Genomic DNA, 27750 nt, shown 5'->3' with positions numbered 1-27750 from the left:
ACTTCATGAGGATGCATTTCTATTTTTCAAAATGCTAATGCTATCCTCAATTAAAGCACTCACTTTAGATTTTAAATTTTTAACATAATTTTTCTTATTTGGAAAACCTTTAAGACTTTTGAATAGAAAATTGGGGTTTAAACAAACATTTGTAGTCCTTAGGGGACAAATGGAAGTATATGATTCCTGCAGAAAAACTCTAACATATTAAGCCTTATTTAATCCAATCAGTAGTCATGATGATGAATAAAAAGTAATTCATAGAAATGTAAACGACCACAATTTATCAACATTGTCTTTTTTCCACACTTAATTAGAATACAAAATTGATCAGGGATAATCAGGTTAAGTACAAATTGAGTAAAGCCCAATTACATATTATTTTCCTGCTATTCAATTACCTTTTATCATCTTATTTCCCCTACCTATTTCTTCCCAGCCAATTAAATATCCAAGGATTCAGGTGCAAAATAGGCAATCCTTGTATCAGCATAGTAGGACTAGCTTATTTTTATTTTTATTTTTTTATTTTTTAAAGATTCTATTTATTTATTTGACAGAGAGAGACACAGCGAGTGAGGGAACACAAGTAGAGGGGGTGGGGGAGGGAGAAGCAGGTTTCCTGCTGAGTGGGGAGCCCCCCATGTGGGCCTTGATCCCAGGACTCTGGGATCATGACCTGAGTCAAAGGTGGAGGCTTAATGAGTGAGCCACCCAGGTGCCCACTAGCTTAGTTTTAAAAACCGTTCTAAGATAGGTGATTTTTCCTTACCAAGATGAACTAGAAATTATTGAAAATATTAAGAACTAGCATGGGCTGGAGCACCTGGGTGGCTCAGTCACTGGGCGTCTGCCTTCGGCTCAGGCCATGATCCCAGGACCCTGGGATCCAGCCTGCATCAGGCTCCCTGCTCAGCAGAAAGCTTGCCTCTCCCTGTCCCAATCTCCCTGCTTGTGTTCCCTCTCTCGCTTTGTTGCTCTCCGTCAAGAAAGAAAGAAAGAAAGAAAGAAAGAAAAGAAAAGAAAAGAAAAGAAAAGAAAAGAAAAAATGAACGAACTAGCATGGGCATTTAGCACCTAACCTAAAAAATTATTTTACTTGTTGATTAATGGAACAATAATATTTCATCAGGACTTACAACTGTATCTACTTATTCATATAAACAATCAGTGCTCTCAATTTTGTTTTTAAAAAATCCAAGTGCAGAGACGCCTGGGTGGCTCAGTGGGTCAAGCCACTGCCTTCAACTCAGTTCATGATCCCAGTGTCCTGGGATTGAGTCCCACATCAGGCTCCTTTCTCAGCGGGGAGCCTGCTTCTTGCCTCTGCCTGCCACTCTGCCTGCCTGTGCTCTCTCTCTCTCTGTGACAAATAAATTAATTAAAAAAAAACAATAAAAGTGCAGCATGTTTCTACACATTAGCAACTTCAAGACATGATTGTATCTTTGATATAGTTCTTATTTGGAAAACATCTTTTTAAAAATTTTTTTTAATTAATTTATTTTTTTAAAGATTTTATTTATTTACCTGACAGAGATCACAAGCAGGCAGAGAGGCAGGCAGAGAGAGAGGAAGGGAAGCAGGCTCTCCGATGAGCAGAGAGCCCGACACGGGGCTCGATCCCAGGACCCTGAGATCATGACCTGAGCCGAAGGCAGAGGCCCAACCCACTGAGCCACCCAGGCGCCCCTAGAAAAATATCTTTTTTAAAAAAAGAGTTTATTTATTTATTTAACAGAGACACAGTGAGAGAGGAACACAGGCAGGGGGAGGGGGAGAGGGAGAAGCAGGCCCCCCTGCCCCGCCAAGCAGGGAGCCTGAAGCAGGGCTCGATCCCAGGACCCTGCGACCATGAACCTAGCCGAAGGCAGACGCTTAATGACTGAGCCGCTGCTGGAAAACATCTTTGAAAGTATCACTACATTGGTTTTAAGGGCATACACAGCAATTAGATATGTAAATTCTGTACATAAACAGAATTTTAGGAAACTGAGAAAATAAGGTAATAAGAAATAGTTACTCTAACTTGTGTATCTGTGTGAGAGAGAGAGAACAGAGAAGCAAACGTTTTTCTCCACTGGTGAGAAAATCCTGGGATGGGGGAATCATTTAGTTGAAAGTTCATCCACTATAATACGTGAAGAATGAGAATCAAAAGATGATATGGGAGAATGTGACAGCACTGATTCTTTTTTCTAAAAAAGATTTTATTTATTTATTTGACAGAGAGTGAGAGATCACAAGGAGGCAGAGAGGCAGGCAGAGAGAGAGGGGGAACCAGGCTCCCTGCTGAGTAGAGAGCCCCATGTGGGCCTTGATCCCACTACCTAGAGATCAAGACCTAAGCCTTCTAGAGAGCCCCATGTGGGCCTTGATCCCACTACCTAGAGATCAAGACCTAAGCCTTCTAGAGAGCCCCATGTGGGCCTTGATCCCACTACCTAGAGATCAAGACCTAAGCCGAAGGCAGAGGCTTATCCCACTGAGCCACCCAGGCACCCAACAGTGCTGATTCTAACTGGTCAGTTACCAGAAGAGCCTGCACCACTATTGTTTACATCAAGAATATCTAGAGATAGACTAGGACAAGAAAATGCTGTTCATCAATAACACAATTCAAAAGATCTCTGTGCATTCTGCTTTGTCTACAAATGAACACAAAATATGCGAAGCCAAGAACTGGCACTAGTTACAAGAGCAATTTCACAAGAGCAGTAAAACAAAGCCAATGGTAACATTAAATAAAAATCCATTCACTGTATTTCCCATCTTGATTACTAAAACATGCTTTCTTGGCATGCTTTCCAATAATATGCTCAGCCTAACAAAGCACACAAAAATCCAAGGAAGAAAAGATGGGCCTAAGACACTTTTCTCCAAGCTTGGATTTTATATATTTCTCTAACACCTCTTTTTTTAAAGATTTTATTTATTTGATAGGGGGAGAGGAGGAGCAAAAGGGGAGGGGGGGAATCTCAAGCAGACTCTGTGCTGAGCTCGGAGCAACCCCCTCCTCCACTGCAACAAGGGGCTTGACCTCAAAACCCTGAGATCATGACCCTGAGAGCATGTCCTGAGCTGAAACCAAGAGTCAGATGCCTAACTAACTGAGCCATCCAGGCGCCCCTTCTCTAATACCTCTTAATCAAATGCCAAGACTCCACTTCTAAAAATGTATCCAGCATATATTAATGTCACACATAAATAAATGTTAGGGAGAAGAACTAAAGTTAATAGCATTCATTTGGGATATCAGTTTTATAACTTCTAAAAATATTTAATAATACTTCTGAATATATACGACTATAAGAATAGGTTGAAAAGGCAAGTGAAAAACAGCAAATGAATGTTTAAAACCTCATGTTAATACTCACTACTCATTCGTATCAGACTGTTGAGTAGTATTGGAAGAAATCATGCTGGTAGTGCCTTGGAAAAGTTTCTTTGGCTGATCTTCAAATATCATTTCACCTATGACAAAAAAGCAGATCAAAGGAGATACGTTTTATCTAACATGCTTTTGCTTTTAAATGCAAAGTAAAACTTGTGTATTGGAAATAATTTATAAGATACATAAAAACAAAGCAAAAAGTTTTATATCCCCATTACCGGGAGAGTTCCACTTTTTGGTAATTCCTAAAATGTGTGTGTACACATGATTGTTTTTAAACAAAATTTCATTTGTATCATACACAATACCAATATGGAACCTACTTTTTGTTTTTAATTATTACAATTTTCTGTATTATATTAACTAAATTCTACAACATGATTATATAGAACTACGTGGTATGGTCATACCATAATTTAATCTCATTCCTTATTTTAAATGTTTAGGTTGTTGTTATCTTTATTTTGCCAAATATATACAATGAAATAAATAGACTAATTCTTTTACAGCATGACAATGAACAAAATACATATATTTTTAAAGATTAAGGAGACACATCTAATCTCAAAAAATTGCATTGCTGTAATCTTTACCTCAAAGTAAATGCTAAAATCTACACATTATTTGCCATCATGCGATAACCATGTCTGGATGAGAGAAAACTGATGTTCAAGCCCATAACTCATAGGGTGAAATTTGAATGATAAAACACTAAGGCTAACACTAAGATAAAACACTCATTAAAAAAATATCCCTAGATATAGGGGCACCTGGCTAGCTCAGTTGGTAGAGCATGTGACTCTTGGTCGTGAGTTCAAGTCCAATGTTAGGTGTAGAGTTTACTTAAAAATAAAGTAAAATAGGGGCGCCCGGGCAGCTTAGTCGATTAAGCGTCTGCCTTCAGCTCAGGTCATGATCTTGGGGGTCCTGAGATTGAGCCCCGTGTCGGGCTCCCTGCTCAGCAGGGAGCCTTCTCCCTCTGCCCCTCCTCCTCCTTGAGTTTGCTCTCTCTTTCCGTCTCTCAAACAAAATCTTTAAAAAAAATAAATAAAATAAAATAGGGGCACCTGGGTAGGTCAGTTGGTCAAGCATCTGCCTTCAGCTCAGGTCATGATCCCAGGGTCCTGAGATAAGGCCCCAAGTCTGGCTCCATGACTGCTTTTCCCTCTGTCTCTGATGCTCTCTATCTCTCTCAAATAAATAAAATCTTTTTAAAGATTAAAAAAATATATACATCCGGGGCGCCTGGGTGGCTCAGTGGGTTAAGCCACTGCCTTTGGCTCAGGTCATGATCTCGAAGTCCTGGGATCGAGCCCCGCATCGGGCTCTCTGCTCAGCAGGGAGCCTGCTTCCTCCTCTCTCTCTGCCTCTCTCTCTGCCTCTCTCTCGGCCTCTCTCTCTGCCTGCTTGTGATCTCTCTCTGTCAAATAAATAAATAAATAAATAAATAAACAAATAAAAATCTTAAAAAAAAAATATATACATCCTGGGGCACCTGGGCGGCTCAGTCAGTTAGGCACTGAACTTTTGGTTTTGGCTCAGGTTGTGACTTTGGGGTCCTGGTATTAAGCCCTGCAAGGGGCTCTGCACTCAGCACAGAGTCTGCTGGAGATTGTCTCCCTCTCCCTCTGCTCGTCCCCTGCTCACAAACTCTCTGTCTCAAATAAATAAATAAAATATTTAAATATATATATATATATATATATAATCCCTACTTCTAGTGATATATATACACCACTATATATATCGCTATGTATATATCATTATGTATATCACTACATATATATCTACATATATCTTGCTAGAAATAGAGATCCCACAGACCTTCTCAGGAGTATAATCGTGGCTCATAAAGCTCCAAAGAGCATATCCTGGGTATCCTGTCCCCTGCCAGATTACAATCACATCATTATAGAAAAACTACTCACCTTTCCTTTTGGCTTTAAAAGCCAGACATATCAAGACAAATTCATCATATAAAAAAATTGAAATTTTCTTTGCTGAAATCATTATTACTTATAAAACACTTTTTATAGCTGTCTGATTTCTACAGATTTCTCAGAATTCCCCCCTGAAGCCTCATTTGCTCTTGCTTATTCTAGTGGAAGTGTAGCTTATCACCATACAATGCGCCTTCATATGCTTGCAGATTCTAACTGCTATCTCATACTCTCTCCCATTTTATAGAGTCCTCACTGTTTTTTCTCCCCCACCCAAGACCTCTTTGGATTTTTTTATATCTTCTTTCCCCACATTTCCTTTGTATTAATATGCTCCAAATAAGACATCATTTGTTGTTCCCCAAATGGATTCATATTCCCAAATAATAAAATTAAATTTCTGTTTAATCTGTTACTATATCTAAAATTCCACATGAATTTTGACCAAACTTATACAGGCTGTGTTTGGAAAGGTCTGACTTAAAATACAGACCATGTAGTACATACAGTTCTTAGGGATATCTCAAAGAAAGGAGGCAATCATCCTCCAGAGCAACTGAAAACCAGGTATAAGAGGCTTGTGTGAGACATGCCACATCCACCAAAATACTGGACAGAAACCAAGTGTGTTGTGTAAAGATTATAATATAAAACAATTTTTAAATCACAAATTCTAAGAGAATTCCAGGAATTTTCAATGGCATAGGACAATTTATGTGTAAATGTCTTAGAAGGAGAATTATTTTTATTTATTTTTAAAAATATTTATTTATTTATTTTAAAGATATTATCTATTTATTTGTCAGAGAGAGCACAAGCAGGGGGAGTGGTAGGCAAAGGGAAAGGGAGAAGCAGGCTCCCCGCCAGGCGAGGAGCTGGATGTGGGACTTGATCGCAAGACCTGGGGATCATGACCTGAGCCGAAGGCAGACACCTAACTGACTGAGCCATCCGGGTGTCCAAGATTTATTTATTTTAGAGAGAGAAATTATGAAAATGGGGGGAGGGGCAAATAGAGAGGGAAAGAGAGAGAGAAGCCGACTCTGTGCTGAGCATGGAGCCCAATGAGGTGTTTGATCTCACGAACCTGAGATCATGACTTGAGCCAAAATCAAGAGTCAGATGCTCAACTGACTGAGCCACCCAGGCTTCCTAAAAGGAGAATTCTTTTAATTTAGTAAAACACTGTCTTCCATTTACACAAATTTTATTTTATTGATTTATTTTTTAAGATTTTATTTTTAAGTAATCTGCACACCCAACATGGGGCTTGAACTCACAACACTGAGATCAACAGTCAGTCACACGCTCCACCAACTGAGCCAGCCAGGTGCCCTTATGCATATTTTATTTTAAATACTCAAATGACCCCCAACATTGTAACAGCTCTTAAACTTAATATATTTAAATGTTTTGTCAACACTAGCCCCTAACTTCACAGCACACGCAAGATCCCTAAGCTACGTCATTGGTCCATCATCATAAAACAAAGTGCTTAGTATGAAAGAGTGTTTTCCAGAATTGATCTAGTCTTAGTCTTAGAATATAATAAGTACATGCTGAGTTAGATGTGTTGTTAGGACAACTGCCATTAATTAATCCAGAATACATGCAACACTGAAGTACATTTAAATTTCAATTTCTTTCCCTATAGTTTTGTTCTCCTTCCCTTTCTCCTTTCCTCGGCTTTTTTCTTCTTCTTCTTTCCCATCTTAATGGATTTTTCACAAATACACATTTTAAAAGTTTAACTCCTTTCCTATTTATCCATTTTCCCTCCCTACTATAGTTAAAGTCAGTAGTGGTATTAACAAGAAAGGAAGAACAAACCTAGCTTAGTGAGGCAAGGTTGGGATCCAGCTGTGGGAGTTAAAAACAGAAGCAAAAACAAAAACAAAAAGGAAAAACAAAAAAAAAACCTGTTTTTTTTTTCACTGTCCTTTTATTACTGGGAAGATGGGTCACTTTCCATATATATTTAACCAAAATTAACTCCCATAAAGAAGTGAAACATCAGAGAACACACACCTCAGAATATAGCTTTAGTGTAGTAAGCAGATCTGATTTGTGTCAACTTATTCACATGATGTCAACAAGTAGATGTGGCAGCAAGCAGGGCAGGGTCAAGATTCACTGGACTACTAGGACTGATTCATTGTTTGTTCATTCATTCATTCCCCACCTTGTTTCAGAAAGCATTTAAGGCAGCTAGCTTGGCGAATTATATAATAAAAATCATAATAGTTGACTAAACTGGAATTAAACTTCTCAATTCACATTAATATGGCATTTTACAGCTTTTAATATTGTCTCTACATAGTTTTGTTTGAGTAAAACGAAAGGCCTCTAGTACCTTATCAAATATATTTTAAATAAATCCTTTAAAATTAATTTCTTATAACACTTGATTTTATATGCTATTTTATAAAAATAATTCAAAGTTATATTTATTTTTGCTGGTAGATAAAAGTACCTTTTCTTTTTAATGGTCCACAGATACTTGGTCTAATAATGTTGGTGGGGTTTTGACTTCCTCTAAAATAAAATTATATAATCATTACAAGAAAAATTTGAACAAAATCAGCTATGACTATTTTATTATAATAGAAGGGTATACACTAAAAAAGGACTGTTGTAGTATCACATCGTTTTATTGCTCTTCTGTAAATCTGGGTTAAAAACAGGAATGCCTCAGGATAGCAAACTATCTCCTAATTTATAAGGATTCAGGCTTCTTTGAAGTTGTGGTGGGCAGGGGAGCCTAGAAAGACCTACAGTTCTGGTTGTGACTTGCCTTGAATCAAGGTGAAAATCATGGGTAAATGAGCAGGTACAGATGTTTACAGTTTAAGAATTAGCTCTGATCCTTATCATCAAGCTTGGAGAGGAAGACTATGTTCGAACAGGGCTAATGAATTACTGATCCTTCATGGGTTCGCATGTTTTCCCATGTTCTTATTCACTTGATTCTTTTCAACACACAGAATAATAAATCAAAACAACGGCATTTTAATTTAGCTAAAAACACACAGCTTCTTTGGTTGTCACAGAACCTGGAGCTATCAGTTCTTGTAAGTTTCTTAAATTCTTATTTTATAAGCAATTTGGTATATTTTCATACAACAAAAACTTACATTGGACATCGTTGAGTGGGACTAGGAACGGGACTTGGAGGCAAAGTGGTGTAATTCACACAAGTTTGTAACGATGGAGGAAAACATTGCTAAAACCAAATTAGAACAGAGGTTTTAAAACCACCACTCTTCTCAGAAAGCAGATCAGTGGTTTCCTAGGGTGGGTGGGGGGTGGGAGGAGAGGATATCAAGGGCAAAAGATCACAGGGCCATTATTTAGAGTGCGGGAACTGCTCTATATCTTGACTATGGTTATGGTTACAGGATGGTGCACAATTACAAAAGTTAATCAAATCATATACTTAAAAGTCGGTGACTTTTGTTATACGTTAATAATAGTTCAATAGATGAAAAGGAAGGGAAAAATGTCATTTAGAATCAGATGTCCTATGGCAAAATATATCCCCCCAAAATGTAGGTGGTGAAACATTAACATTTTATAAAAGTTTCAAGGGACACAGATTCTTAGGTTCTCCTTTCTTACCTTCCCAATCCCCTGCGTGGGAGGAGCTGCTGGGGATACTGGAATTAAATCGATGCTTTTTGAAGATGGTTTCTCTAAATTACTGTCACTCTGTATAAGCAGAAAGCAGTGTACCATTGTAGCACCAATTGCTTACCTATCACGTACTCAGGGAGACAGCTGCTGCCTGGGGAAGGGGATCCTTACTGAGTCAGTGTGTACTATGGTGAGGAGCTCATATCATCCTAAAGCAAGAAGGGAACCCAAGATTCACTTCACTTTCTCTTTTTGGGAAAGAATGCTCATGGCAAGTTGAGGGGCTTCCCTAGTGTCCGCAAAAGGCCTAGAATGTGAGCACTTGATAATGAGTAATACTTACCAGTATATACACAAATCCTAAATTAAAATTTTTCTCTTGGCGTCTGACCTGTGCTTTGTTGTTGAAAATTACAATATTATGTTCAGGGAACAGTCAAAAAGGATTTGGTTAGAACTAAGATACAAATGGGACAGCAAACATAACTACAGCTATAAAAGATGTTTATAGATTTTATGTGGACAAAATCAGTACTGCAGAATTCAGGCCTTTATAATGTGCTCTTTTCTTTTCTAAGACACAGAGTACAGTTATGTTATGTATTCCCTTCCTCTTCCTAACACATTCACAGATTCACTCACTTGTGCCAACATGTAAAGTAATTATAATTGGGTTAATGGAATCCAACAGCATCTATGAATTGTATTAGCACTAAACATGAAAAGGGGAAGGCTTCAGAGGCTATCTACTCAATCTTTAGGACCTACTCCTAAATCAGGGGTAGATGTCCATCTAAGGCACTCAAGGCTCAAAGGAAAATAAGATGTCACTGTTTCTGTTGATGACCCATTTCCAAATCTAGTGACTCCCAAATCTGGACACTAACATCTAGCCAGAATCTGTTCTACCCAAATTTCAGCTCAATTCTCTGTCATTATCTGAAATGTCCATGGAAAAGAACCCTAAGCATTGCTCAACTTCTACAACTAAGTAATAATAATGTATAAAGAAACATTAAAAAATGTTAGCGGGGGATTAACTCAATTCCAAATATGTTCAAATTAAAGGCTGCATGTTAAAATGTTAGTGGGAGTGTATGTGTTACAGTCACAGAAATGTAGTATTTATGCAGAAACTCACTGTCTGTGGTTTGAAACTCTAACACCTAGTTAATAAATTATGTAGGAAGGAGTGAAATCATTCATTGTTTTGTCAACTAAGCAATTTGACCAGCAGAACTGAACTTTTCTTAGACTCAGTAGGACAGAGAGGAGGCTGGTCCATAACAACACTGGTTTTGTATCAGACAACTATTTACTATGAACCCCACTTTCAAATGATGTCAGTTATTTTTATGAGTAAGTCATCAACTATTTCTCAGGAGCAATAAAAAATTATGCAGCATATAAATTTCAGTTTCAAATGAGAGCTTGAATTTCTAGAAATTACAGCAAAACTAAGTAGTGCTGATACTGAAAATCAGCAAAAATTTCAAACTGTCTATAAAATTGAAGTGTTAATACCATACCAGGCTCAAACTCTCTTCCCAAGACCGACTTATCCGTAGTGCGGTTTGTACCTCCCTGCAAAAGAAGAGGTATCAGTACTGGTGTTTGCCTAACAAAAAGAAAAGAAGTGACTGAACACAGAGATGATCAGAATAGTAATTCAAAGTACACTTCTCACCATTCATGCATTGCTTCTCTAGTCATTAAGTTCATGCCTTCCTCCTGAAAGGCAGAACATGAGAATAAATGAATACCAGATCCTATGGTTTTACAAAATTATTTGATTTGGTTGTACCTTTATTATTATTCACTGGGCTATACAAGAGCTAGAGGATAAACAAATCTCTAAACAAGTGTCTAGTTCTCTACTTTTAATCATCGCACCTACTACACCAAAGGTCTATTAGTAATGCGTTACGGTACCTCAAATATGGAGAAATTTTCTAAATGAATAACTTTGTAGCATTCTTCATTCAAAAGAGCAAACATCAAACATTCATTATTATACTATTTTTCCTACCATTAATACTATGATATTAATAAATATTACTCACAGTCCAAAGCAAACTAAATGTCTATCAACATTGGTTTGTTTAATTAAATGACGGTAAAACACGATTTGTTTATTTTTTTAAAAAGATTTCATGTATTTATTTGTGTGAGAGAAAGCATGCATGAGAAGGGGATGGGGCAGAGGGAGAGGGAGAAGCAGACTCTGCTGAGCAGGAAGCCCAATGCAGGGCTCAATCCCAGGACCCTGGGATCATGACCTGAGCTGAAGGCAGACACTTAACCAACTGAGCCACCCAGGCTCCCCTATGTGCAAACATGATTTAAATCTAGTCATTCACATTGAAGAACATGTATTACATAGTAAGTAGGAAAAAACTTCAGATGCTATTTATGTAAAATTATAAACAAGAAATGTTCAGAAGGATGGTCACCAAAAAGTTCACAGTACTTATCAAAGAGTAGTGAGATGTAGAGTAATTTGTTCTTTCTTTGTACTTTACCATATTTCTTTTAAAGATTTTATTTATTTATTTCACAGACAGAGATCACAAGTAGGCAGAGAGGCAGGCAGAGAGAGAGAGGGAAGCAGGCTATCCACCGAGCAGAGAGCCCGATGTGGGGCTCGATCCCATGACCCTGGGATCATGACCTGAGCCGAAGGCAGAGGCTTTAACCCACTGAGCCACCCAGGTGCCCCTGTACTTTACCATATTTTTGACCTTCTTTTTAAAAAATAAACACAAGTATCATTTCTCACATAAATTGTTATTTTAAAAATAACCTACAAATAGAAAGATATCCTGTGTTGATGAATTGGAAAAAGTAATATTTTTAAGACAGCAATACTACCCAACATGATTAACAGATGCAATGCAATGCTTATCAAAATCTGAGTGGCATTTTTTGTAGAAATAGAAAAACCCATACTGAAATTCACATGGAAGAAAAAATAAAATTCACACGGAATCTCAAGGAGCCCTGAATAACCAAAACAATCTTGAAAAAGAAAAAGCATCTATTTGGAGGACTCATACTTTCTGATTTCAAAACTTACTATAAAGCTACAGTAATCAAAATCGTGTGGTACTGGCATAAGGACAGACATATAGATCAATGGGATAGGACAGAGAGCCCAGAAATGAACACCTACATACACTGTCAATTGGTTTTCCATAAGGGTGCCAAACCATTCAATGGGGGAAAGGATGATCTTTCCAACAAATGGGGCTGAGAAAACAACATCCACATGCAAAAGAATGAAGTTGCATCCTTTCCTTACACCATGTATAAAAATTAACTTGAAATGGATGAAAGATCCAAACATAAGACCTAAAATTATAAAACTCTTATAAGAAAACATAGGGCAAAGGCCTCGTGAATTGGATTTGGTAATGATTTCTCAGATACAATAAAAAAGGCACAGGTAACATAAGAAAAAAATAGATAAATTGGACTTCAAAAAATTTAAATTTTTCATGCATCAAAAGACATTATATCAAGAGAGTGAAAGACAATTACAAAATTGGAGAAGATAGGGGCGCCTGGGGGTGCTCAGTCAGTTAAAAGCATCTGACTCTTGATCTTGGCTCACATCACAATCTTAGGGATGTGGGATCAATCCCCACATCTGGCTCTGCACTCAGTGCGGAGTCACTTGAACATTCTCTCCCTCTCCCTCTGCCCCTCCCCACCATGCTGATGCTCTCTCTTTATACGTAGATAAATTAACTGGGTGCCTGGGTGGCTCAGTTGGTTGAGCATCAGCCTTTGGCTCAGGTCATGATCCTGGGGTCCTGAGATAAAGCCCTGTATTAGGCTTGCTACTCAGCAGGGAGCCCGCTTCCCCCTCTCCCTCTGCCACTCTCCCTGCTTGTGCTTTCTAGGGCACTTTCTCTCTCTCTCTCTCAAATAAATAAATAAATAAATAAACTCTTTTAAAAATATAATTAATTCATTGTTAAAATCTTTTGAAAAAAGAGTTGGAGAAGATATTTGCAAATCTTATATTTTATATATCCAGAATATATAAAGAACTGTTATAATTCAAAACAAAAACAAGATAAACAACCTAATTACAATAGGGGCAAAGGACTTGAATGGACATTTTTCTGAAGAAGATATACAAATGGTTAATAAGCACGTGAAAAGATGGTCAACATTTGTCATTAGGGAAATGCAATTGAAAACTGCAATGAGCTAACACTTCACACTTACTAGGACAGATATTATTTTTTATTTTATTTTAAAGATTTTATTTGGAGCACCTGCGTGGCTCAGTCATTAAGTGTCGGCCTTTGGCTCAGGTCATGATCCCAGGGTCCTGGGATCAAGCCCCGTGTCAGGCTCCTTGCTCAGCGGGAAGCCTGCTTTTTCCTCTCCCAATCCCCCTGGTTGTGTTTCCTCTCTGTGTCTCTGTTAGATAAATAAATAAAATATTTTTTAAAAATAAAGATTTTATTTATTTATTTGGGAGAGAGAGAGCACAAGCATGGTCAAGGGCAGAGGGAGAGTGAGAAGACTTCCTGCTGAGCAGGGAGCCCGATGTGGGACTTGATCCTGGGACTCCAGGATCATGACCTGAGTGAAGGCAGATGCTTAACCAACTAAGCCACCCAGGTCCCCCTAAGATAGCTATTATTTTAAAATGTAGAAAGTAACAAGTGTCGGCGAGAATGGGGAGAAATTGGAACTCATACATTGCTGGTGGAAATGTAAAGTGGGGCAGACTCTGGAAGACAATTTGATGGTTTCTCAAAAAGTTCAACATTGTATTACCCTATGATCCGCCAATCCTATTCCTATGCATATATCCAAGGGTATTAAAAAAGGGACTCAAACAGGTCCTTACTTTTCACAATGTTGCTCAACATTGTGAATGTACTTAATAACACTGAATTGTACCCTTAAAAATGCTTGAAGTGGCTTTAAGAAATTGCACAGTCCAAATTCATCCTAGTATTTTTAAAAACATAGTTCACACATAATAAAGTATCAAGGATAGTGCTGGGCAAATAGGGTGCTAAATATTATGGGGAACAGGAAATAAGAGGATGAGCTTTTCCTAAAATGGCCTAGAATCACGTTTGAGAGCTAAGTTTTATATGCATTAAGTTGTGCTCTCCAAAGTAAGCATGATCATAGCCCAGGAAGTATACAAGGTGATCCACTGAGAAGCAAAAAGCAAAACACAGAAATTCAATTTATATATTTTAAAATCTAAGATAGTAAGAACTTCAGGTTTGCTAATAGTCTACAGTTTGACACAGGTGCCCTCACTCAGCCCAGAGGGTTCCAAGATCTTGCAAAACACCAGCATGTTTTTGGTCTTTAGCTAATTATAACTAATTGCAAGTTAGGTGGCCATATGGATATATTACCCAGTTTTAATTAAACCGAGTTTCACAAAACAGACAAGTATCTTAACAAGATTTCTATAAAGAAATGTTGGACAGAAGATATGTAATACAAGTCTAAGCGAATGACAGGGAAATGACAAAGGTGAAGCTCCTACCTAGCACAGTGCACATCATCTGCCACCTTCCTGTGAAAACACAATGCTGAGCTAATCTCAATCGAGGCACAGGCTAAAATAATTTTAAATCATGAAGACTCCTGGAAAAATGAACTCATATTCACTCTCAATGATGACCTGTAGTTAATAAAATACAATTTAAAATGTTCCAAAAACATCATTTCATCTTTAGTTCATCCCTTTTACATTTGTATTTTGCATATATTCAATGATTCACATGATATACTGGGTTAGTAGTATATGTCCATCATGTTTGGGAAGGATATATTATTTACATATATTGGAAGGATGTGTTAAAATACTTTGTACTATTGCAGTGTATGATCAAAAGAATTTAAATATTCTTGTCGATATAAGCGATACACGTTATGGATAATCTGGAAGAGAAAAGTGGCTTGAGTTGTGTGAATTAAAATGTGATCTAGGGGACGCCTGGGTGGCTCAGTTGGTTAAGCGTCTGCCTTCGGCTCGGGTCATGATCCTAGGGTTCTGGGATCGAGCCCCACATCTGGGTCCTTGCTCAGCAGGGAGCCTGCTTCTCCCTCCACCTGCCAGGCTCCCCCCTGCTTGTGATCTTTCTCTCTCTCTCTCTCTCTCTCTCTCTGACAAATAAATAAATAAATAAATAAAATCTTAAAAAATATAAATAAAATGTGACCTAGGCCTTGAAAGTGGTTTAAAACATGGACAAACCCAGGGTGAAGGGAAAGGTATTCCAAGCAGAAGGAACCATGTGTACAAAAGCTTAGAGGGAAAGAACATGGCAGGTTTCAGGGTAGTGAGACTAGCTTGACTGAAACGGAGTGTGTTATGAAGTAATGAGAGATAAAACTGGAGAAGTAAAATAGGGCCAAATTTCTAGGATCTTAAGTAACTGAAGGGTTTGAGCTTAAAGAGTTTGGGCAGAATAGGATTGCTGTTAGGACCACAGGCTTTGGAGCCAAATAGAACTAGGCTGAATCTCAACTCTGTAACTTATTACCTGTGCAACCCTAGGCAAGCGACTGAACCTGAGCCTCGGTCTCCTTGTCCACAGGAAGATGATGATAAGAACTGAGGATAATGCCATGGGTATACTGTTCTTTTCCACAGTGCCTGGCAACCTGTGTAAGCAAGCACTCACTACAGCCTAGCTATTCTTAATCTTACTCCTATTCGATAGGTAATGGGAAGCCATTATAACTTTTTGCACAGGGGAGAAAAGGTGAAAATGATGTCTTCGAGAAATTATCTTGGTGTTGGTTGTGGAAGTTGGATTATACTGGCAGAGATAGGAAATCTCTTAGAATATTATTAGGGTAATCTGGACCCAAGGGACAGAAGGAAGTGGGAACAGAGAGGATGTTGTCAAGGAAGAATTAATAGGATTAGATGCCTAATTAGATACAGGAGAAAAATAAGGAAGAACTGAAGGTGAACCCGGAGCTTCAAGTTATTTTGATGTCATTACTGAAAATGAGGGAAATCAGGAAAGGAAGTTTAAGAAGTTAGTCTTTTAAAACAACAGAATAACAGTAAACCTTTTCAACAAAATGTAAGGTTAGTATAGTCCTTCCATTTAAGACTTATGTAGGTGTTTTCCTGTAGTGAGAAGCTCAAAGTATTTTGTAATTTACTTAATCAACAAGAGCAAATTTTCCCAAAGTACGACAAGATTTTGCCCATTGTTCCTCCCATGGAAAGTTGGGAGCATTAGCCAACATCAGCTATTTTGAGGGTTGTTAGTAAAGGTAGGCTGACTCTTTTATCATTTCTATCTTAAGGTCAAGAGCCATGTAACTGTCAAGGGCAAAGAGTACTGTATGCTAGAAACCCATCTTAAGGAGAATTGCTACACTTGAGCGCTAAGCTTAGCTTTCAAGTTTTTAGGCTCCAAGGTAGAAATGGAAACAGTGAGTTAGCCACTTGTGCTCTCAGAAGGTGAGTATGCCTGAGAGATTTGAGTTGCCCAATGCCGGCACAGTGCTTAACAAATGTTTGCTGAATGAATGAAACGGTTTGTAAACTAAGACCAAATTAAACATTTCTTCCTAAAAAAGACTAGGTACTTGGTAGGTTTCAAGGAAGACTGAAAAATGTATCACTGAAATCTAATGCCTCTGCTTTCCTAGACTGTGGAAACTAAACTGTGGCGTCTGAATGGTCCCTATCAAAATCATGCCCGGCACTCCTAGCATCATCTGTTTCAAAAGTTTTGTTTCATAAAGTTCCCTTACATTTGTGTCTAAACCCAGTTTAATTTATCCAAACCAGGAAAGATAAAATAAAGACTGTAGTATGTGTTGCTAAAGTTTACATTTGTGAAGGTGTAAAAGGAAGAGATGCTAGAAATGCAGCGGTAATATGTAAGTAGATGATTTGCCTGAGTACTTAAGGCACTGCAGAAAAAAGTCACGTTCTTACTGGGTATTGGTGATTTTATTTTTTTAATTTTTTTTAAAAGATTCTATTTATTTATTTGACAGAGAGAGAGATCACAAGTAGGCAGAGAGGCAGACAGAGAGAGGGGGAAGCAGGCTCCCTGCTGAGCAGAGAGCCCGATACGGGGCTCGATCCCAGGACCCTGGGATCATGACCTGAGCTAAAGGCAGAGGCTTTAACCCACTGAGCCACCCAGGCGCCCCGGTGATTTTATACCCTCCTGAACAAGGCAGGAAATAAAGGCAAAGTTGTAGAACCATATACTGTGAACAAACTGTTGTGGGTGGAATTGTGTCCCCCTAAAATCTAGTATGCTGAAGTCCTAGCCCCCAGGGCCTCAGAAAGGACTTCATTCGGAAATAGGGTATTTGCAGAGGTAATCAAGTTAGAGCAAGGTGATGAGGGTGGGCCCTAATCCAGTACGTCCTTATAAAAAAGGAGACAGACATAGGTGAAAACACCATCTGAACGTGAAGATGGCTATTTACAAGCCAAGGACAGAGGCCTGGAACACATAGACGCTTCTCTCACAGCTCTCAGAAGAAACCAATCCTGCCAACACCTCGATTTCATACTTCCAGTCTCCAGAGCTGTGATCAACTAAATTTCTGTTGTTTGAGCCCCGCTGTTTGTGGTATTTTGTTGTGGCAGTCCTCGCAAACTAATACACAAACTATTTCAGCAGGGTGGTTAACTTACCTTTAGTGTTTCAGGATAGGGAGCTAAAAGCTGAGTGCTTCCAAACCTCTTGAAACATAAACTTGATTATTACTAGGAAAGGAAAATTACATAAAAAGAACAGTTCCTGAACACTTAGCAAAGTGTTTAGATGTGTTTAGAAAATTAATTTCCATGGTCACTACCTCACAATATATACATAAATCATCATGTTGTGCACCTTACACTTAGACAATGTTATATGTCAATTACATATCAATAAAGTTGGGGGGGGCAAAAATAACTTCCAACTTCATTTTCTCAAGCTCCCTAATACCTAGAAACAGCTACCAGCCCCACTTGAGAAGAAATTATCCACTAACTGCCTGCTAGGAAAGGGGCAACCTAAATCATACACTGACTTAAATGCTGAGCCAAAGCCTAATACTGACTTGCACTGTGTGTTTATTTAAAAGTAAAAGAAAATGTAATCAACTCAGTTTATAGCAAATGCAGGGAACAAAAGAGCATATTAAACACCACATGGAAGCAGAATCAGAATGTGGGGCAGTCTACAGGACAAATGGCCTCGCTTCTTCAATAAATAAGTGGCGCAGAACAAAAAACAGGAGGGGAAAGGAATGTTTTAAGTAAAAGAGAGCTCCTGGGTGGCTCAGTGGGTTAAGCGTCTGCCTATAGCTCAGGTCATGATCTCAGGGTCCTGGGATTGAGCCCCACATTAGGTTCCCCACTCAGCAGGGAGTTGGTTTCTCCCTCTGCCCCTTTCCTGCCTTGTGCTCTCTCTCTCTCAAATAAATAAAATCTTAAAAAAACAGAGATCTGAGAGATCATGGTTGGAACACGTTTCAATCAGTAAAAAGACGTTTTAAAGAATAGTGAGAATTTTAACATGGACTGCTTATTAGACGACATTAAAGAATAACTTAATTTTGCTAGCTATAATGATGGCATGGTGATTATGTAAGAAAAATATTCCTTCTCAGAGATTCATACTGAGTGTTTGTGGGTAAAAAGAGATCAGGGATTTACTTTCAGGCATTCTCCTCCCCAAAAGGTTAATAAGTTCAATAGCTAAAAAGAAATCACGGTTAAAGAATGCATATAAAGAGGGGTGCCTGTGTGGCTCAGTCTGTTAAAGTGTCTGTCTCTTGATTTCAGCTCAGGTCATGATCTCAGAGTCATGGTCAGCTCAGGTCATGATCTCATGAAATTGAGCCCTATGTTGGGCTCTGCCCTGGGCATGGGGCCTACTTGGGACTCTTTTTCTCCTTCTTCCTCTGCCCCTCACCCCTGTGTTCATGTGCTCTCTCTCTCTCAAAAAAAAAAAAAGAATGCATATAAAGAAACACGCAATTTAAGGTATCTATCAGACCATTAAGCTGCTAAAAATAAGTCTTGGTTTTCCATTCAATCAGTACCCAGATTGAAAGCTAATATTATTTCTGTTTTCCCATTTAATTCACTTTCTACTTGTGTTTCATTTAAAATGTTTGTAACATACATTATGTCACTATGGAGATAGATTGCTTTATAATTTACTGACCAGTTAAACTTTTCTTGGTTTCAAGCTTCATAGTCAAATAGCAACATGTAACCAATTTTCAAAAATTTATCTTGATTTCAAGCTTTATAATCAAATAGCAACATGCAATCAATTTTTAAGTATTGATCTCATTTAGGGGAAGCAACAAAACAAATTGCACAGATAAACCAGAGGTCATCTTACCTACTAACTTAAGGTTCTTTCATTAAGAACTTCTAAAAGAGCTCCCTACTCTCAAAGACAGTTAAAGAACGTTTTATCTACTAAAAAGCAAAAGGAGCTTTTTACCATACTTGTTTGCTCCTGAATGACAGGCTAGACTTTAGGGAAGCCATGGTGGGAAAGAGAAAGAGGGAAAGAAAGCAGGAGCTGGAGTCCTAAACACCAGGCTCATGAGATTAGTGGCTTTTGTGCCACTGAAACAGGGAAAGGGTAGCTGGAAAGGAATCCAGTAATTTAGGGCTAAATCTGGCCCTGACATTCACTAACTCTAAACATTGGGTAAATTATGAAATTTCTCCTGTTGTTATTTTCTGATCTTACGTTGTGAGATAAAATGAGAACACAGATGTAAAATACGTATTTTAGCGCTAAGTGAATAAGTGCTTCGTAACAGTTAAGCCCCCCTTGAACAAAAGTCTGTTTGTAGTTGGGTCAGAAAAATCCTACCACCTGTGGCAGAGTGGTGATTTGATCTTTTGAGTTCTGTGGCTAATCTTTGGATAATTAAAAGGTTTAACTGTGTATTAGGCATTTGCTTTTAAACACACACACACACACACGCATACACGCATGCACACATACAGGCCTGCCCAAAACATAAGCCAATGAGGTACAATGTGTCCCTGAACTCAGATCACTAAGCAATTACACAAAATGGTAGCATAAAGGCCATTTCATCCATCAAAAAAATTTCATCTGATGGTTTTTAGAAAAAATGATAATTATGGTCATTATGAACCTAAAAATTAATAATCTTTTCTTCTTTGTGATCTCTGAAAGAGGCCAGATCTGAGGCAGAAGAGAATATCATCTTTCTGGAAACTATCAGTTTATTAAAATAGGTAATAACCCAAAGAAATACAGGACTTCTTAGTTGTTTTTGTTTTAGAGGAACCGTTCCTGGAATTAGAATCATTTGTGACCTCATTTGGAATTACAGAACCATAAGTATTTTTTTCCCATAGCTATTTTTTTAAGGAAAAATAGTTTTCTTTTTACTGAACAGCTATCAGTTTTGAAAGTCTTCTTACCTGTTTGATTTGATGAAGGCGACCAAAGGAAGCACGGATGGGGATGGGAGAGGGTGGTAAAAACTGAAATTTAAAATATAGAAGTCAATACCTGAAGCTAACATAACACTGAATGTTAATCATACTTCAATAGAAGAATAAATAGCAGTTGAGCTGGCTTTAATGTTTCTGATTAATTATTTCTAAACATTAATTAAGTCAATGTTGAATCACCTAAAATGTCTGAATGTCTAATGCACGTTAGCAACAGTTTAAGTTAAGTTTAAAATTAAATAATAAAAGATCCAATTGACTCTTGACTGAAAATTACACTAGCCAAAAGTATGTGTGTATATATATATATATACATATATGTATGTATGTATATGTATGTGTGTGTGTGTGTGTGTGTGTATACAGAACAAAATAACTGTTAACATAAGAGGTACTGGGCAGAACATCAACAGAACATTTTGTTTATCTCTACTTCCCCTTTCCCAAGGCACTGGATCTTAAAATCACCTCATTTTTTTCTTGCCAGATTTACCTTGCAACGAACAAACAAAGCAACCCCATCACGTATCTTAGAACCCAGCTGAAGAAACCATACTTTCATAATATGAAATGACTTAAGGTGGTCACTGCCAAGTAGCTCAGTACATTTTCTCTTGCTTGTTCAGATACTTGTCATCTAGATTACTTTCTCCTGTTCCGTCTTATTGCAAAGCTTATGAGGACCCACGCAAGAAGGAATGAAAGAATGGACAGATTTAAAGCTAAGTGTGAAAATGAGGCTTGAAAAGTACCTTTAGAATTCACTTATCCATTCTACCTGTATCCTGGTTAGTTCTTGAAATGCCAGATAATGAATCTACCATATCTTACTTTTACATTATATCTTAAGAACACAATGAGTTGTGCATTCAGAAATATTTAATGAGGCAAACCACTGTGCTAGACCTTGATGATCCAAAGAGAAATAAAACATTTTCCTGTCCTTGAGAAATTTGAAGTGTAGGTAGGGCAAATTAGACCATAGGTCAGTGTTAGAACTAGTTATGATTTGTGTGAAGTCAAGGAACAGAGGCTGTATCTCCATCTGGGGTTCCTGGGGAAGGCTTCACAAAGGAGGGTAGGAATTCGATAGACAGGGAAGAGGTAGCAGGGTATTTCAGGGAGTGGGAAGAGATGCTCAGGTAGAAGCATGTTTGGGGAACAGAGAGATTCAGGGTGGCTGAAATTTGGTACATGATAGGGCATGAAAGGAAGCAAATTTGGGGAAATTTGGCTGAAACCAGATTATGGATTTTGGACTTTAGCCTTTTGAGCCCAATAGGAAACATAAAGCATAGATCCTTCTGAGTTCTTAAAACTCAGAACTATTTTATTTTATTTTTAAAGATTTTATTTATTTATTTGACAGAGAGAGAGACATCAGTGAGACAGGGAACACAAGCAGGGGGAGCGGGAGAGGGAGAAACAGGCTCTGCACTGAGCAGGAACCCCCATGCAGGGCTCAATCCCAGGACCCCGGGATCATGACCTGAGCCGAAGGCAGACGCTTAATGACTGAGCCACCCGGGTGCCCCAATTCAAAAGTATTTTAAACAAGATCATATCTGTTTTAGAAAGGCAACCCTAGCAGCATATACAGAACAAACTGAGGGTGGAGGGAAGAGGGACTAGAAGCAGCATCAAAGGCCAGGTAAGAGATAATGAGAGTCTGACTGAAAAAGAGCAGGATAAAGAGGAGATAGACTGGGGAAATGATGAGAAAGTGTAAAGAGGGGTGTCTGGCTGGCTCAGTCAGTAGAGCACATGACCCTTAATCTCTGGGTTGTGAGTTCGAGCCCCATGTTGGGAGTAGAGATTACTTAAAAATAAAATCCTTAGGGGCGCCTGGGTGGCTCACTCAGTTGAGTGTTCGACTCTTGATTTTGGCTCAGGTCATGATCTCAGGTCGTGGGATTGAGCCCTGAGTGGGGCTCCTAGCTGAGCACGGAGTCTGCTTAAGATTCTCTCTCTCCCTCTGCCCCTCCCACACTGCACTCACACATGCTCTCTCTCTAAAACATAAAAAAATAGATAAATCTTAAAAAAAAAAAAGAATGAAAGCGTGAAAAGAGCTCAAGATTGGTCTGAGGTTCCTAGCTGTCTGTGGTAGACTGGAAAGGCAGTAAGAAGAATGAGTTTGTGTGTGGGGAGAAGATGAGTGTTCAAAAAGGTGTGTTGGATATATTTTTATGTATTTTTTACATAAAATTAAGTATTTTTATGAAGTAGCTAGTGTGAATTTTTATTAGATTTTAAATCTTTCACTAGTTACATTTTGCTTAAGACAGTATTAAAGCCAGTTTGTTTTTTCTAATCATTTGCTAGAAGGTGGGGGAAACAGCCAAGGTTATAGAAGTAATAACGGAAAATTCATATAAGGGTCACTGAAAATTCACTACATTTAAATTATATTGGACAATGAGCCATAATTACTTTATCATAACAAAGGGCTAACTTTTAAGTATTTTAATATTTATTGGGCCCTTATTATATTTAAGAAACTGTTTTTCTGCTCAGAGGGGAAGGAGAAATTAAAAGAAAAGTAAGCCATAGTTATTACCCATAGACATCTTACAGCCCAGACATGAGAGCTAATGATGAAGGGAATGGGAGATGGGAGACAGGTAAGGCACAAGGTGGTGGTGTGAGTTGGGCCTTGTAGGGCGAAGAGTTTGACAGCATAAGCAAGAGAAAAGGGAAAGTGCTAGGCATGTTCTAGGAAACATGTTTTAGGAAAGGTTGTTAGTCCTGTGTGAGTGCAATGCGAGGTGTCTCTAGAGGGACAGAACATTCTGAGGCCAACAGAGTGAAGATGCTAGAAAGCCTTGAATGCCACACTAAAAAAAAACCCAACTGAACTGCGGCAAAATGATCTACTTTGGTAGACACAGATGAGCAGATTACGCCTAACAGCATGGTCTATTGAACTTTGAAAAGACACACTCACATACTCATCAGCCCTGAGCCTGGTTCAGGCTCTGTCCAGAGGATGGGTATGAAGAAGGAGGTTATCAGACAGCTAATGACTGCTGACTGACCAGAAATTCAGACTAGCCTGTACTAATCATGTTCCGGGGTTGACAGTTCAAGAAAATTCCTAGTATGGAGCACCTGCGTGGTTCAGCTGGTTAAGAATCAAGCTATTGATTTTGGCTCAGGTCATGATCTTAGGGTTGTGAGATCAGGTCCCATGTCAAGCTCTGTGCTGAGTGGGGAGCCTGCTTAGGATTCTCTCTTCCTCTGCCTCTGCAACTCTCCCTGCTCGCTCTCTCTCTCTCTCTCTGTCTCTCTCTTCCAAAAAAAAAATACAGTTAAAAAAAAAGAAAATTCCCAATTCAAATCAATAAGGCTACTAGTTGAGCTTTATCATAAAAGTCAGCAGATTTCTCCATAAAACTTGCATAAAAGGCTTATATTGGACATATGATTTGTTGCTCTATGGAACAGTGCTATGAACGATGTAAAAAGTTTCTCTTTCAAGTGGCGCCTTGTATGAAATATGATAATGGTGATAATCCATGTAATACGCTTCACACAGCACCTCGCACAGAGTACGTGCTCAGTCAACGGTAACTGTTTCTACTGCTACCACCATTATCACCACCATCATCAAATATTTCTAGAATTCAATGTTTAATGACATATAAACAACAACTAGAATTATATATGGTAGCTTTACAAGACTTAGATATCTACTCCTTGCTAGCCAGCATTCTTTATTCTTTTTCCCATCCAATCTTTTAACTAATTTACTTTTAATAGACTCTATTTTTTAGATCAGTTTCATGTTCACAGCAAAATTGAGTAGAAGGTACAAAGATTTCCTCCACTCCCACATAAGTAGAGCCTCTGCCACTATTAAAAGCTGAACAAAAGTGGTAAATTGTTATGATAGATGAACCTACATTGATACATCATTACCGCCCAAAGTTCATAGTTTACACTGGAGTTCACTCTTCATGTTATACATTCTTTAGGTCTGGACATATGTATAATGACCCATATCCACCATTACAGTATCATACTGAATAGTGCCACTGCCCTAAGAACCCTCTGAGTTCCACCTATTCACCTTGAACTTTTTTCCCAATGGAAACTGACTTACTTTTTTCTCATTATAAAGCAATACACGCCCAGTATAAAACATAATTAATGGGAAAAACACCCAGCAGCACCCACCATCCAGAGATGGCCATAGTAAATATTTCAGTGTTTCCTTTTCCAGACCTGGATCCTCCCGCACATTCTATACTGCAGTTTGGGTATTTTTTTTCTTTATAATTTTTAAAATATTTTAGTTATTTATTTGAGAGAGAGTACACGAGTCGGGGGGAAGAGCAGAGGGGGAGGACGAGGGAAGAAAGGGTCTCTCAAGCAGACTCTGTGCTGAGTGCAGAGCCTGACACAGGGCTTGATCCCATGACCTTGAGATCATGACCTGAGCCAAAATCAAACGTTGGATGCTCAACCAACTGAGCCATCCAGGTGCCCCAATTTTTTTCTTTATAATTTAATACATTCTGGCTCTGCATCTTGGGATGCTAGCAGCTTTCAACTTATGGGCCAGCATCTTCCAAAAGGTCCACTGTTCACACTCAGCTTAGAGGGTGACCACTCTACATCCCCAAATACATACAGGTCAGCCAAAACATACACCAACTTTGATTTCAAGTGTAATGCTTTGAACACTGAAATGGCATCAAGGCTAAAAGTGTGGATGAGGTCACTGTCATCAACATACTGACCAACCACAGCAATGAGGATAGACAGGATATTGCCTTCATCTACCAGACAAGGATCAAAAAGGAATCTGCATCAGCATTGAACTCAGCCTTGCCTGGATGCCCGGCCACATGGAGAAGGTGATTTGGGGCCTACTGAAAACACCCGCTCAGTATTCGGCTTCCAAGCTGAGAGCCTCGCCCTTGAAGGTGCTGAGGACTGAGGAGGGCTCCCTTACTGAGATCATCTGCTCCAGGGCCAATTAGATGCTAGAGGAAATTAACAGTTTATAAGGAAGTGTACAAGACTGATCTGGAGAAGGAAACGGTTTCCAACACATCTGGTGACTTCTGCAAGCTGATGGTTATCCTTGCAAAGAGCAGAAGAGCAGAGGATGGCTGTGTCCTTGATTATAAACTGTTTGACCCTAGATGCCTATGATCTCTAATGCTGGAGTGAAGAGGAAAGAACTGATGTTCCCAAGGGGATCGGCATCATGACCAAGCAAGTGTGCATCACATCCAGAAAGAATCTGAAAAGTACAAGAGCTACAGCCCTTATGATCAAGGAGGAGGTCAAAGAGACCTGAAAAATGCTTTTCTGAACCTAGTCCAGTGTATTCAGAACAAGCTGTCCTATTTTGATGACTGAATGTGTGATTCCAAGAAGGGTAAGCGGGCTCATGATAAGGTCCTGATTAGAATCATGGTCACCCACAGCGAAGGAAGGGGACATGTTAAAAATTAGGTCTGAATTCAAGAGAAAGTATGGCATGTCCCTGCACTACCACATCCAGGAAGACAGTAAGGGCAACGACCAGAAGGTGTGGCTGTGCCTGGGGGCAGAGTGGAACGAAGTGTGAGTGTCTGAGTGGTGCTCCTGTGCCTCCAGCTACCAGTTCTAGAAAATCAGCTTGCTACAAACAGCCCCTTGTGTCCATCCCTGTGAGGATGACATCAGCATTGCCCCCCAACCTAACTTTATTTTACTTGCCTAGGCATTGCCTGGCTTTCCCCGCTAGTCTCTCCTTTTAGCCAAAGAAATGACAGTTCAAGGAGTTGAAAGTGAAATCTATGATGTGAAACACTTTGCTTCCCATGTATTGTGTTATAAACAGATGAATAAACTGAATTTTTACTGTAGAAACAAAACAAAAATAACTTAATACATTCCACATATCTTTCCATGTTAAAATTTACCTGCAACACCATTTTTATTTTAAGTTTTTTAAATTTTATTTTAAGTAAGCTCTACACCCAATGTGGGGCTTGAACTCATGACCCTGAGATTAAGAGTCACATGCTCTATCGACTGAGTCAGCCAGGCACACCACCTGCAACATCATTTTTAAAGGCTGAATATTACATCATCTGAATGTACCATAGTAAGAAGCATGCATTAATTATGTGCCCAGCATGTCTTATCTCACTCAATTCTCACAACAGCCCCATGACGTAGTCATTATTATTGTCCCCATTTTATTTTATTTTTTAAAAAGATTTTATTTATTTATTTATTTGTCAGAGAGAGAGAGAGAGCACACACAAGCAGGCAGAGTGGCAGACAGAGGGAGAGGGAGAAGCAGGTTCCCCGCTGAGCAGGGAGCCCGATGCAGAACTCGATCCCAGGATCCTGGGATCATGGCCTGAGCCAACTTCAGCAGCTTAACCGGCTGAGCCACTCAGGTGTCTCTATTTTCCCCACTTTAAAGATTAGAAAACTGAGGGCCAGAGAAATTAGGCAACTTATTCAAGTGCATAGAGCTAGTAGTTGCTAGAACTGGATTCAAACACAGATAATGAAAGCTCATTCACTTCATCTATCCCTAACCATTCATATTGTTGCCACATTTTTTTGCTCACTCATAAGTAATACTGTGACAACAACCTTTAAGCTAATCTTTGCACATATCCTTAATTAGTTCTTTAGGAGAAATTCACAGAGATGGAATTTCTGGGTCACAATGCTATTGATATGCATTGCCAAATCACACTCCAGAAAGCTTGTACAAATTTACTTTCTTTCTTTTTTTTAAAAAAGATTTATTTATTTATTTGACAGAGAGAGAGAGAGAGAGAGAGAGGTCACAAGGAGGCAGAGAGGCAGGCAGAGAGAGAGGTGGAAGCAGGCTCCCTGCAGAGCAGAGAGCCCGATGCGGGGCTCAGTCCCAGGACGCTGGGATCATGACCTGAGCCGAAGGCAGAGGCTTAACCCACTGAGCCACCCAGGTGCCCCATAAATCTACTTTCTAGCAGTGTATGAGAATATCAATTTTCTTCTACCTCTCCAACATTAGATATTATTACTAATTTAAAAAAATTGTACGGCCATTCTTAAAGCATGCTACTAAAAATAATCTATTTTCCAAAGCAAGTAGAAAATACTGTGATTTATACACAGTTTGGGATATTTTCCCCCAATGCTTCCCTTTATTAGCATTGATCACTGAGAAGCTGTTATACAGTGACATGCACCAAATCTAAAAAATACAGGTTTTTCTTGAAAAAAAAAAAAAAACCATCAAATACACACACACACACACACACACACACACACATCTTTCAAACACACGGAATTTT

The 27750-nt window shown here is 38.8% G+C and overlaps 1 protein-coding gene and 1 pseudogene across 4 annotated transcripts in view; one reads left to right on the top strand and one right to left on the bottom strand.

Annotated features, from left to right (window-relative positions):
• Window positions 1–27750, bottom strand: part of LOC116862151 (protein FAM122A-like) — a 70241-nt gene that overhangs the window by 24588 nt on the left and 17903 nt on the right. For 2 of the 4 annotated variants that reach the window (XM_032849299.1, XM_032849301.1), the window contains exons 5-11: window positions 20417–20479; window positions 10655–10698; window positions 10497–10551; window positions 8953–9042; window positions 8469–8557; window positions 7808–7869; window positions 3378–3474 (exon numbers count right to left, since the gene is read on the bottom strand). In XM_032849299.1, the coding sequence (XP_032705190.1) occupies window positions 3378–3474; window positions 7808–7869; window positions 8469–8557; window positions 8953–9042; window positions 10497–10551; window positions 10655–10698; window positions 20417–20479 (500 nt within the window). Of the gene's footprint in view, window positions 1–3376; window positions 3475–7807; window positions 7870–8468; window positions 8558–8952; window positions 9043–10496; window positions 10552–10654; window positions 10699–20416; window positions 20480–27750 lie in introns of those variants that run through there. The other 2 variants (XM_032849300.1, XM_032849302.1) reach the window with 2 other exon arrangements.
• On the top strand, window positions 23047–26033 carry LOC116862159 (annotated as a pseudogene).

Source organism: Lontra canadensis, unplaced genomic scaffold (genome assembly GCF_010015895.1).
Source record: "Lontra canadensis isolate GAN:19392208 unplaced genomic scaffold, GSC_riverotter_1.0 scaffold223, whole genome shotgun sequence".
Lineage (NCBI taxonomy): Eukaryota > Metazoa > Chordata > Mammalia > Carnivora > Mustelidae > Lontra > Lontra canadensis.
The sequence above is the reverse complement of the archived record's forward strand: the minus strand, read 5'-3'. Positions and strand labels throughout refer to the sequence as shown.